The sequence below is a fragment of the Mus musculus genome, chromosome X, assembly GCF_000001635.26.
Source record: "Mus musculus strain C57BL/6J chromosome X, GRCm38.p6 C57BL/6J".
Classification (NCBI taxonomy): domain Eukaryota; kingdom Metazoa; phylum Chordata; class Mammalia; order Rodentia; family Muridae; genus Mus; species Mus musculus.
In genome coordinates, this window is record NC_000086.7 from 123,100,727 (window position 1) to 123,112,748 (window position 12,022).

Genomic DNA, 12,022 nt, shown 5'->3' on the forward strand with positions numbered 1-12,022 from the left:
TAAACATTCCACAACTTGAGGTGAGGTCTCATTATATTGCGTAGTTACTATCTCATTATTAACCACATAAGCTCCTATACCAGTTTTTGATCCATCCGTATACACCACAATCCCATCTGTGAGTGGGTCCTTAGCTGTTACTTGTGGAAACACTATAGCCTGATTCAGGGCAAACTGTAAAATTGGATGTTTTGAATAATGGTTATTTATTAAGCCAGAATAACTGTATCCAAAAATGGTCCATTCATGTATAGTAGCACACAATATTTGTATTTGTGTAGCAGCATATGGAATAATTATGCTACCAGGCATTTTTCCGAAGTGAGTGATTGAACTTTTAATATCTTTATGGGCCATATTTGCCACCATGGTGGGATAATGCTCTATAGTCTTATTAGGGGATAAATGTGGATGTATCCATACTAAAGGACCATCATGTCACAACACAGCAGTTGGCAAATTTATGGATCGTAATATGCATAGGCACAAAAGTTCTTGCTCATTTATGACTCAACTGTGCCTTTTGGATAGCTGTTTTCCCCTTTCTAAGAGTTTTAGAAGCCTCAGGTGTTAGTTGTCTCAATGAGGTAATGTGTGTTTCTCCTTTTAAAATTTGAAATAAAGGTTTTAATTCTGAAGTAGGGATCCTTAAATAAGGTTTAATCCAATTTATATCTCCTTATAATTTTTTTAAAATCATTCAGTGTCTTTAAATAATTTTTTTATACTAATCTTTTGTGGGGTGACACACCGTAAAGTAATGGTGGCTCCTAAAAAATGACTAACATTAGACTGCTGTACTTTTCTGGTGTAATAATCAAGCCATTATTTTTAAAGTTTCATTAAACAAGCCATAAGCTTGCTGTATATTTTCTTCTTTAGGTTCACAAATTATAATATCATTCATATAGTGACATACCATTAAAGAGGGGAAACCATCTCTAACTGGCTGTAAAGCCTTTTCCACATACAACTGACATATGGCATGGCCACCTCCCATTCCTAGGGGCAATACTCACCATTGATACCCTTACTTAGGCTCCGTACGATTAATAGAAGGCAAGGTAGATTTAGTTTTATCTTTTCCACTTAATGGAATGGAAAAGAAACAATCCTCAACATCCACCACTATAATTCTCCAATCCTTAGGTAGAGCTGAGAGTAGGGAGAGCCCTTTTTGTATAGGACCCATAACTTGCATTTGTGCATTAATGGCTCTTAGGTCATGTAACAATCTCCACTTATCTGATTTCTTCTTTACAAGGAAAATAGGGGAATTCCAGGGTGATTTTGTGGGTTCCACATGTCCCAGGTCTAATTGTTCTAGTACTAATTCTTTAGTTGCTTTTTTAACTGGAGAAACTCTACCTTGTAAGTTGTTTCCAAGGCCTAGTTCAGGTATATATCCATTTCTCTCATCATTTTCTTGCTTCTCTGAGAGTAATCTCTTCCCCATAGATATACAGGTAAAGGGAGTACATAAGGTTGAAAAAGTCCTGACTTTCCTTCTTTATCTTGTCAATGTAAAGATTTTGTACTTATAGGTGGGTAGCCTCATATCCTAATCCTTGTAAGTTATCTGATGATTGATTAACAGGCCAAGAAGCAGGCCACCAGTTTTCCTTCTATTTGTAATTGTAAAGTGGGATGATTATCTAAATCTAAAGATATGTAGGCCACATTAGTTCCTGTAGAACCAAGTCCTTTATCCCCTCTGGGATTCTGGCTACTTGAGAACATGTTATGTAAACAAGGAGGGATTAACAACTGAACAATGTGATCTCCAGGAGAAATGGCCACAATACCTCGGGGTGCAGAACACATAATCTTAACTTGTCCCTCATAATCTGAGTCTATAACTCTGGGATGTATTTAGTTGGCTCAGATGTCCAATCCTGCTGAACCTGGATTGGCTCTCCTAGGTCTTTGGGTGGCCCATGGACACTGTAGTCTGGAATGCTCCATGCATTTGAGTTTTTTGGCTGTTGCACTTTAAGCTAAGGTATTGACCTTTCTGTTATAACTCTGGTTGGTCTGCAATTATCTATTTAATATCTTTCTTTTCCACATTTTGAGCAAATGTCTGGTAATTTCTTTTTAAACCTATTCTTTTTATCCTTTGTACACTGTTTATGCACCTGACCTGTTTTCTTGTTGTTTAGAATGACTCCAACCCGAGTTCCCAATTTAAGCTATCCTTCTGTTACAAGCAAAAGGCTGCCTGCCCCTTTAAGAGCTGTAGCTGACTCCCAGCCACAGCGCCTTTTGTTGTGTAAATTGAGGCTGCTTTTTAAACAAGAAAGTTTTATTTTTCAACATGAAAAACAGAACAACAGTCATGTATTCATTCAAACGAAGAACATCGACAGATGACATGGACAATTTGTTTTGGTGCACCAAAAACAGACAATAGACAGACAGAGAATATAACTCGGTGTCTCAAATGGACACAGAAATCCCAACTAGAGCTAAGCTGCACAGTGGCTGTTTACTCTCGTTCAGCTGTTCTACCCACTGGTCTAGCTCCTTGGTGAATGCCTTGTCGTCTATGGCGGTGAGCTGCTCATCTCCGCCGCCTCCCCCTCCGCTGATCCCCTGGCGGGACCGCTAAGCTGCAGAGAGCGCAGCCCGCGCCCCGCCCAAGCCCAGCCATTATCTTCGGGTCCCTGCTGTTTGCCTCTAAGTCTGTGGCGGTTCCGTAGCTGTAGTGCCTGGCGGCCCCAGCCCCGCCCACGCGCTTCTGTCGCACCGCCCCCTGCGCTGTTGTCAGAGCGCGGGACACAGTGAGGGAGGGGGGAATGGGCGAGCGGTCGCGCCGTTGGGAGGAGCAGTCCGGACCCATGCCCGTGCAGGCAGGACATGGGGAGAGCACGCAGCGACAGGCATCTGGCTTTCTGAGCCCTGGGATTTGGTGAGCGAACACTCGGAGTGGGATGGTTCGGCGCGCGCTGAGACCCGCTATCCCGGCCCCCGCCCACCTTTCCCAGCGGGCCTTTCCAGCGGTCCCGGGGCGGTCTTGGTGTACTGCCATGGTGGGTGGAGGTGCGCTTGGGGCCTGGTCGCTGGCCAGGGGGGGCAGTCCCCCGCCGACCCCAGCCTGGCCCTGCCCGCGAGCCCGCCACCAGAGCACGGGACGCAGGAAAAGGGGGCGGGGAATGACGCGCGGGTGGAGGAGTTTTCGCTGTGCGCCGCCAGCACAGTTGGACGTGCGCCTTTCTTTTTTGCTCCTTACCTTTGGACAAAAGCCTTAAAAGGGCGGATACTTAGGAGCTTAGGGTGGGGCCTTCTGAAAAAAGAAAACTCTTAAAATGAAAACAGTAACAGACAGGATGCAAGGGAAGAGCAAGGCAAGCACCAGTGCACCTCAGAGGCCGCCCGCACTCACCATCTGCACTCGCCTTTCCTCTGGATGGTATCTTTCTTTTTTATAGTGAGCTGCCTGATATTCTAACTCCTCTTCCTCAGAGGAACTAAACTCATCTGATTTTAAACTATCAAGCTTCAAAGCCTCTAGTTCCTTTACCAGATAACGGCTTTTCTTTTCCTGAACTTTCTCCTTATCTCTTTTCTCTCTCCAGGAATTTATTCCCAAACTTTTCACTTCCTCGGACTCAAGGTCTTTGGAAGGGCTTTGCTTCCTGTGCACATTTTTCCTTTTTAGAGCTCTTAACCTTTCGTACCACTCCGTTTCTGCCATACTGTCTTGTAACTATTCCAATATTCCCTGCCCTGTTATTATTGCTGGACTGCATCTCTCGTTCTCCAGGCATAATCTCACCAGTTTCCGTAATGGCATGGTCCCTGCCTTTAATTTCCCATTCTGTTGTTCCTTAGCTAAGTCTTCCCTTAATTTCTCCCAAGAGGAAAGAGTTAACGACCCTGAACACGGGTACCAAGGTGATATATGTTCAATTTCTCTGATGAATGTCTCTAAGGTTCTTGTAGAGATTTTTATCTCACACTGCTTTAAGACAGACTGCAGCGCTGTAATCACAGAATGTGAAGTTCCCATACTGCTCCTTTATCTACAGGAGAGGCTTAAATATGGGACAAGCACTGCGGCTTATCTACATCCATCTGACAGTGCTTAACAGCAGTTAAAATTTTTTAGCACCACTTCTGGTGAGTGCAGGATCAAACCAGGAGAAATAGGGTTAACACAGCCAGCTCGAGAACAAAAGGCTTTCAGTGCTGCCTTCCAGTTAAGGGGAGGGATTAAGAAGGATCAAAGTTACTCACAGTATCCTCTAGGAGTTGAATCCACCATGGTTCTGAACCTGCTCCGGTTGGTCTGGTCGGAGGGTCTCCTCTCTGGTGCTGCGCCTTGTTAAGGTGTTTTTCCCCAGGATTCGAGCACCAAGTATCCTGAGCTTATCCCTGTCCCGCAGGAAATAAACACAGGACACGCCAGATTCTTCCGTGGTTAACTTTACTTCATAAAATATTGAGGTAGACAAAGAAGGCTCAGAAAGTGTGTGGCTTAAATACTTTTTGGTGACATGTCTAAACTAGGATTGGTAGCTACACCCACGAATCTCATGCACCCTAGGGATAGGCACACCTAGAAGCTCCTTCATTGGAGGCCCTTGTTCCATCCAATAGATGACTGTCAGCATCTACTTTTGTATTTGCCAGGCACTGGCAGAGCCTCACAAGAGATAGCTATATCAGGGTCCTGTCAGAAAAATCTTTCTGCCTTATGCAATAGTGTCTGAATTTGGTGGTTGATTATGGGATGGATCCCTGGGTGGAACAGTCTCTGAATGATCCTTACTTCTGTCTCAGCTCTGAACTTCGTCTCTGTAACTTTTCCATGGGTGTTTTGTTCCCCATTCTAAGGAGCAAAATATCCACACTTTGTTCTTCCTTATTCTTGAGTTTCATGTTTATTGCAAAGTGTATCTTGTGTATTCTAGGTTCCTGGGCAAATATCCACTTATCAGTGAATATATATCAAGTGACTTCTTTTGTGATTGGGTTACCTCACTCAGGATGATACCCTCCAGATACATCCACTTGCCTGAGAATTTCATAAATTCATTGTTTTTAATAGTTGAGTAGTACTCCATTGTGCAAATGTACCACATTTTCTGTATCCATTCCTCTGTTGAGGGACATCTGAGTTCTTTTCAGCTTCTGGCTATTATAAATAAGGCTGATATGAACATAGTAGAGTGTGTGTCCTTATTACAAGTTGGAACATCTTCTGGGTATATGCCCAGGAGAGGAATTGTTGGATCCACTGGAAGTACTATGTCTAGTTTTCTGAGGAACCACCAGACTGATTTCTAGAGTGTTTGTATCAGCTTGTAATCCCACCAGCAATGCAGTGTTCCTCTTTCTCCACATCCTAGCCAGCATCTACTGTCACCTGAATTTTTGATCTTAGCCATTCTGACTGGTGTGAGGTGGAATCTCAGGGCTGTTTTGATTTGCATTCCCTGATAATTAAGGATGTTGAACATTTTTTCAGGTGCTTCTCAGCCATTCGAAATTCCTCAGTTGAGAATTCTTTGTTTAGCTCTGTACCCCATTTTAATGGGGTTATTTGAATTTCTGGATTTCATCTTCTTGAACTCTGAATATATTGGATATTAGTCCCCTATCAGATTTAGGACTGGTATAAATTCTTTCCCAATCTGTTGGTGGCCTTTTTGTTTTACTGACAGTATCTTTTGCCCTATAGAAGCTTTGCAATTTTATGAAATCCCATTTGTCGACTCTTGATCTTACAGCACAGGCCATTGCTGTTCTGTTTAGGATTATTTCTCCTGTGTCCATATCTTCAAGGTTTTTCCCCACTTTCTCCTGTATAAATTTAAATGCCTCTCGTTTTATGTGGAGTTCTTTGATCCACTTAGACTTGAGCTTTGTACAAGGAGATAAGAACGGATCAAATCTCATTCTTCTACATGATAACCGCCAGTTGTGCCAGCTCCATTTTTTGAAAATGCTGTCTCTTTTCCACTGGATGGTTTTAGCTCCCTTGTCAAAGATCAAGTAACCATAGGTGTGTTGGTGTATTTCTGGGTCTTTAATTCTATTCCATTGATCTACCTGTCTCTTACTGTACTAGTACCATGCAGTTTTTAATCACAATTGCTCTGTAGTACAGCTTTAGGTCAGGCATGATGATTCCCCCAGAGGTTCTTTTATTGTCGAGAATATTTTTAAGACATAGCTTTCATAGTAAAGTTTTGCTTTGGGGTTTTGCCTCCGGGTATAAGAAGTTAGAGTACCTAGTATAGGAATCACATATAACTATATGAAAATATAATTTAATTTAAGGAGAGTAATGAAAAGAAGATAAAATTAATTATAGTAAAGAATAATCAATTCTTTTAAACCAGATGCATTCCTATTTTTCTCTCCATGAAATTTTAGTCATAAATATATACAGTTATAGACTATAAGTGATTAAAATGTTTTGATTCTACATCACTGTGAAAGTTGGAAAAAATTCACATATTCAGTATCTTAATAAATCTATTGCTATTGCCATTTTTGATATATATGAATAAGTTTTGTCACTGATAATAGTTCTAAAGCAAATAAAATATAAAAATCAAATTTGAATGCTCTATTATGTTAGGAATCAGTAATGCGTATCCATAAATATATATAAATTAAAGCTATCATTATTCTTGGCTTTAAGAAAACTTCCAATGATATTTGACTTTTATGATAAATAATTAGTTTTAAAAATAATTATTTTCTTTTTGTTCCTTTTTTCTTTTCTTTTCTTTTCATTTCTTTTCTTTTCTTTCTTTCTTTCCTTCCTTCTTTCTTTTTTTTTTTTTTTTTTTTTTTTTCCGGGACAGGGTTTCTCTGTGCAGCCCTGGCTGTCCTGGAACTCATTCTGTAGACCAGGCTGGCCTTGAACTCAGAAATCCACCTGCCCCTGCCTCCCGAGTGCTGGGATTAAAGGCATGTGCCACCAATGCCTGGCTCTCTTTTTTGTTTAATTGTAACTTTCTAGTATGCTTAATTACAACTCAGTATAGAAAAATAATGTCAGCACATAATTTCATGTCCATATTAAGTAGACATTAATATTCTTTTACATACTTCTATGATATCATGTTTAGAGACATTTCAATCATAAATTTATAATTTATTAGAATAAAATTAGTTGAGTAAATGGGTAACAAAGCATGAATTTGGGAAAAATTAATGTGAAATTTCAAATTGTTTCATTTTTTTAATTAGATATTTTCTTTACTTACTTTTCAAATGTTATCCCCTTTCTTACTTTCCCCTCTGAAAAATCCCCTATTTTCTACCTCCTCCCCTCTTCCCCAACCCATCCTCTCTGATTCTTGGTCCTGCCATTCCCCTATACTGAACATAGAATGTTCACAGGACCTAGGGTCTCCCCTCCCATTGATGACTGACTAATCCATCCTCTGCTACATATACAGCTACAGCAACAAGTTCTACCATGTGTTTTCTTTGATTGGTGATTTAGTTCTAAGGAGCTTTGGGGGTAATGGCTAGTTCATATTGATGTTCCTCCTATGGGACTTCAAACCCCTTTAACTCCTTGGGAACTTTCTCTCGCTCCTTCATTGGGGACCCTGTGCTCTGTCCAATGGATGATCGTGAGCGTCCACTTCTGTATTTGCCAGGCACTGGAAGAGCCCCTCAGGAGACAGTTTTATCAGGTTCCTGTCAGCAAGCTCTTGTTAGCATTTAGATTTCGTGGTTGTTTGTGGGGTAGATCCCCATGTGGGGCAGTCTCTGGATGGTTTTTCCTTCAGTCTCAGCTCTGAACTTTGTCTTTGTAACTCCTTCCATGGGTATTTTTGTTTCCCCTTCTAAGAAGCATTCTGAGCTTCTGGGCTAATATCCACTTATCACTGAATGCATATCATGTGTGTTCTTTTGTGAGTTTTAAAAAGCTTGCTTATATGGTTTTTAAAAATATCAATAATGACCTAAAATAGTCATAGTAGTTATAATTGTTCATAATATAGAGACTTGTGAACCCTTTTTAAAACACTGCAATTTATATTATGAACAGATTTTGCTTCTATTTAAAATATTAGGGAAAATTTTTATGTCACCCTTAAATTATTAAAGGAAGGCATGCTACTTTCAAAATTCTTTTAGGAATATCTGGAAAGATGGCTCAATATTTAAGATAATTTGATACTTTTGAAGAAAAGCTAGATTTGTCTTTTAGTAGCAACATATTGCTCACACCACTTTTAATTCCAGTTAAAAGGGATTTGCTACCCTCTTTTGACATCTTTGGGTTCAAGGCACACATGTGGTGCACACACACACACACACACACACACACACACACACACACGTAGGTGTTGGTGTAGGTGTAGATAATATAGATGTGAAATTTCAAATTGTTTCATTTTTTTAATTAGATATTTTCTTTACTTACTTTTCAAATATTATCCCCTTTCTTACTTTCCCCTCTGAAAAATCCATTTGGTGTTAAGAGCTCTGTCAGACGTTGTGTAGGAGCTTGGAAGATAATGTTGAAAACAGTGCAGAAGATGGAGGCCTGGCTTGTGAAATTTCAGAGGGAAAATTAAAGACTTTTCAGGGCCATTGTTACTTTAGTTGTGAAGATTCTGTGGTTCTGGTTAGCTGGGGCTGAAGAATCAGCTGTGATTAACAAGATACCAGGACTACTAAAGCAAAAACTTTGCATTACTGGGACTATTGATGCTGGTTAGCTGGAGCTAAGAAATTAGCAGTGATTAAGAAGAGACCAGCATCATTGGGGTGACATCTTCTGGGTAGTGTTTTCTGAAAGCACAAAGAGGCTGTGTTCCAGAGATAGCCAAGGTTGTACCTTGTGCTGTGGCTGGACTTGGTAATGTGTAAGAGTCACCCAGGTGGTACTGGTTTTGAAGGCATGAAAAGGTCATGCAGAGCAGCTGAGGCTCGGCACTGTGAGAGGCCATGGAAGGCCATTAAGTGAAGGTGCAGCCTCAGTTGAAATTGACAGCCCAGGACTGAAGGGGACATGCAGGGTTTTGGAGATGCCAGTACCATGAGATGACCACCAAGAGCAGCAGCAGTGGAATACAGGCATCTGGAGCCTAGAGGACGACGTGTGTGCTACAAACAGCATGGTTCGAGAAGCGACCCAAGCCCTTGGAGGAACCTAGAAGATCATGAGTTGGATCCCAGACATTGGACAGTTGGAGATTGATTTTTGCTTTTGATTGTGACTGTGCCATGATATTTTCCTCTTGAAGGAAGAAACTATTTAGTGGATCCCACAGTTAAGAGACTTTTAATTGTAAAAAACTTTTTATTTTAAAAGAGATGAATATTTTAAAGAGATTGAAAATTTAAGAATATGTAAAGACTGTGGGACGTTTAAAGTTATTTAGATCTTGGGGATGAATAAGAACTAAGGGTTGAGGCTTACTAGTGATGTGTTTGTGTGTCAAGTTGACAAGGGGTCAATTGTACTGGCTAGTTTTGTGTCAACTTGACACAGCTGGAGTTGAGGAAATGCCTCCATGAGATCCAACTGTAAGGCATTTTCTCAATTAGTGATCAAGGGGGAAAGGCCCTTTGTAGGTGGAACCATCTCTGGGCTGGTAGTCTTAGGTTCTATAAGAGAGCAGGCTGAGCAAGCCAGGAGAAGCAAGCCAGTAAGGAACATCCCTCTATGGCTTCTTCATCAGCTCCTGCTTTCTGACCTGCTTGAGTTCCAGTCCTGACTTCTTTGGTGATGAACAGCAGTATGGAAGTGTAAGCCAAATAAACCCTTTCCTCCCCAACTTGCTTCTTGGTCATGATGTTTGTGCAGGAATAGAAACCCTGACTAAGACAGACATCTAGCTTAAAAGTTATCTGAGGTTAGGTGCTTCTCTGTCATTTGGTATTCCTCAGTTGAAAATTCTTTGCTTAGCTCTGTACCCCACTTTACAATAGGGTTACTTGGTTCTCTGGAGTCTGACTCTTGACGACTTAGTGTATATTGGATATTAGCCCTCAATGGATGAAGGATTGGTAAAGATCTTTTTCCAATCTGTTGGTTGCCTTTTTGTCCTATTGACAGTGTCCTTTGCCTTACAGAAGCTTTGATGTTTTATGAGGTCCCATTTGTCAATTCTTGATCTTAGAGCATAAGTCATTAGTGTTCTGTTCAGGAAATTTCCCCCTGTGTCCATGTGCTCTAGATTCTTCACCACGTTTTCTTCTATTAGTTTCAGTGTACCTGGTTTTATGTGGAGGTCCCTGATTCACTTGCACTTGAGCTTTGTACAAAAAGTTAAGAATGGATCAATTTGCATTCTTCTACATGCTAATGGCTAATTGAGCAAGCACCATTTATTGAATATGCTGTTTTTTTTCCCACTGAATAGTTTTGCATCCATTCTCCAAGATAAGGTGACCATAGGTATGTGGGATCATTTCTGCATCTTCAATTCTATTCCATTGATCTACCTGCCTGTCACTGTACCAATACCCTGCAGTTTTTATCACAATTGTTCTGTAGTACCTCTTGAGGTCAGGGGTGGTGATTCCACCAGAAGTTCATTTATTGTTGAGAATAGTTTTTACTATCTGAGGTTTATTTTGTTATTCCTGATGAATTTACAAATTGCTCTCTCTTTCTCCGTCAAGTCTTGAGTTGGGATTTTGATGGGGATTCAAAATCCTTAGTCATCATGGAAATAAAAATCAAAACAACCCTGAGATTCCACCTCTCACCAGTAAGAATGGCTAAGATCGAAAACTCCGGTAAGAGCAAATGCTGGCAAGGATGTGGAGAAAGAAGAAAACTTGTCCATTGCTGGTGGCATTTCAAGCTGGTACAACCACTCTGGAAATCATTTTGGTGATTCCTCTGAAAACTGGACATTGTACTACCAGAAGATCCAACAATACCACTCCTAGGAATATACCCAGAAGATGCTCTAACATGTAAAAAAGACAAATGTTCCACTATGTTCCCAGCAGCCTTATTTATATTAACCAGAAGCTGGAAAGATCCAAGATGTACCTCTACAGAGGAATGAATACAGAAAATGTGGTATATTTATGCAATGGGGTACTACACAGCTCTTTTTTGTTTTGTTTTGTTTTGTTTTTGTTGTTTTTTTTTTGTTTTTTGTTTTTTGGGTTTTTTTTGGGGGGAGGGGTTCGAGACATGGTTTCTCTGTATATCCCTGGCTGTCCCCTGGAACTCACTTTGTAGACCAGGCTGGCCTCAAACTCTGAAATCTGCCTGCTTCTGCTTCCCAAATGCTGGGATGAACGGCGTGCACCACCATGCTCAGCTCATGTGTAAATGTGTTTTGTTTTTTTCTTGTTACACAGCTCTTAAAAGCAATGAGTTTACGAAATTCTTAGGCAAATGGATGGATCTGGAGGATATCATTCTAAGTGAGGTAACACAATTACAAAAGAACTTACACATGATATACACTCACTGTTAAGTGCATATTAGACCAGAAGCTCAGAATACCCAAGATACAATTAATAAACCACATGAAACTCAAGAAGAAGAAAGACCAAAGTGTGGATACGTTGATCATTCTTAGAAGTGGTGATAAAGTACCCATGGAAGAAGTTACAGAGACAAAGTGTAGAGCAGAGACTGAAGGAATCACCATCCAGAGATTGCCCGACCTGGGGATCCATCCCATAAACAATCACCAAACCCGGACACTATTGTGGATGCCAATAAGATCTTGCTGACAGGTGCCTGATATAGCTGTCTCCTGAGACGCTTTTCCAATACCTGACAAATACATAAGTGGATGCTCACAGCCATCCATTGGACTGAGCACAAGGTCCCCAGTGAAGGAGCTAGAGAAAGGACCCAAGGAGATGAAGGGGTTTGCAGCCACATAGGAAAAACAACAATATGAATTGAACAGTACACCCATAGCTCCCAGGGACTAAACCACCATCCAAAGAGTAGACATGGTGGGACTTGTGGCTCCATCTGCATATATAGAAGAGGATGGCCTAGTCAGTCATCAATGGGAGGAGAGGCCCTTGGTCCTGTGAAGGCTCTTTTTCCCCAGTG

At 40.9% G+C, this 12,022-nt stretch overlaps 1 protein-coding gene across 4 annotated transcripts in view; it reads left to right on the forward strand.

Annotated features, from left to right (window-relative positions):
- The first annotated feature begins 2,796 nt into the window (after positions 1-2,796).
- Positions 2,797-12,022, forward strand: part of Cldn34c1 (claudin 34C1) — a 42,132-nt gene continuing 32,906 nt past the window's right edge. For 3 of the 4 annotated variants that reach the window (NM_028426.2, NM_001310654.1, NM_001310652.1), the window contains exon 1: positions 2,797-2,911. Coding sequence is in view for 1 of the 4 variants with exons in the window: in NM_001310652.1 (NP_001297581.1) it covers positions 2,799-2,911 (113 nt within the window). In the remaining 3 variants the exon portion in view is untranslated. Of the gene's footprint in view, positions 2,912-2,945; positions 3,413-12,022 lie in introns of those variants that run through there. The other variant, XM_011247709.3, reaches the window with a different exon arrangement.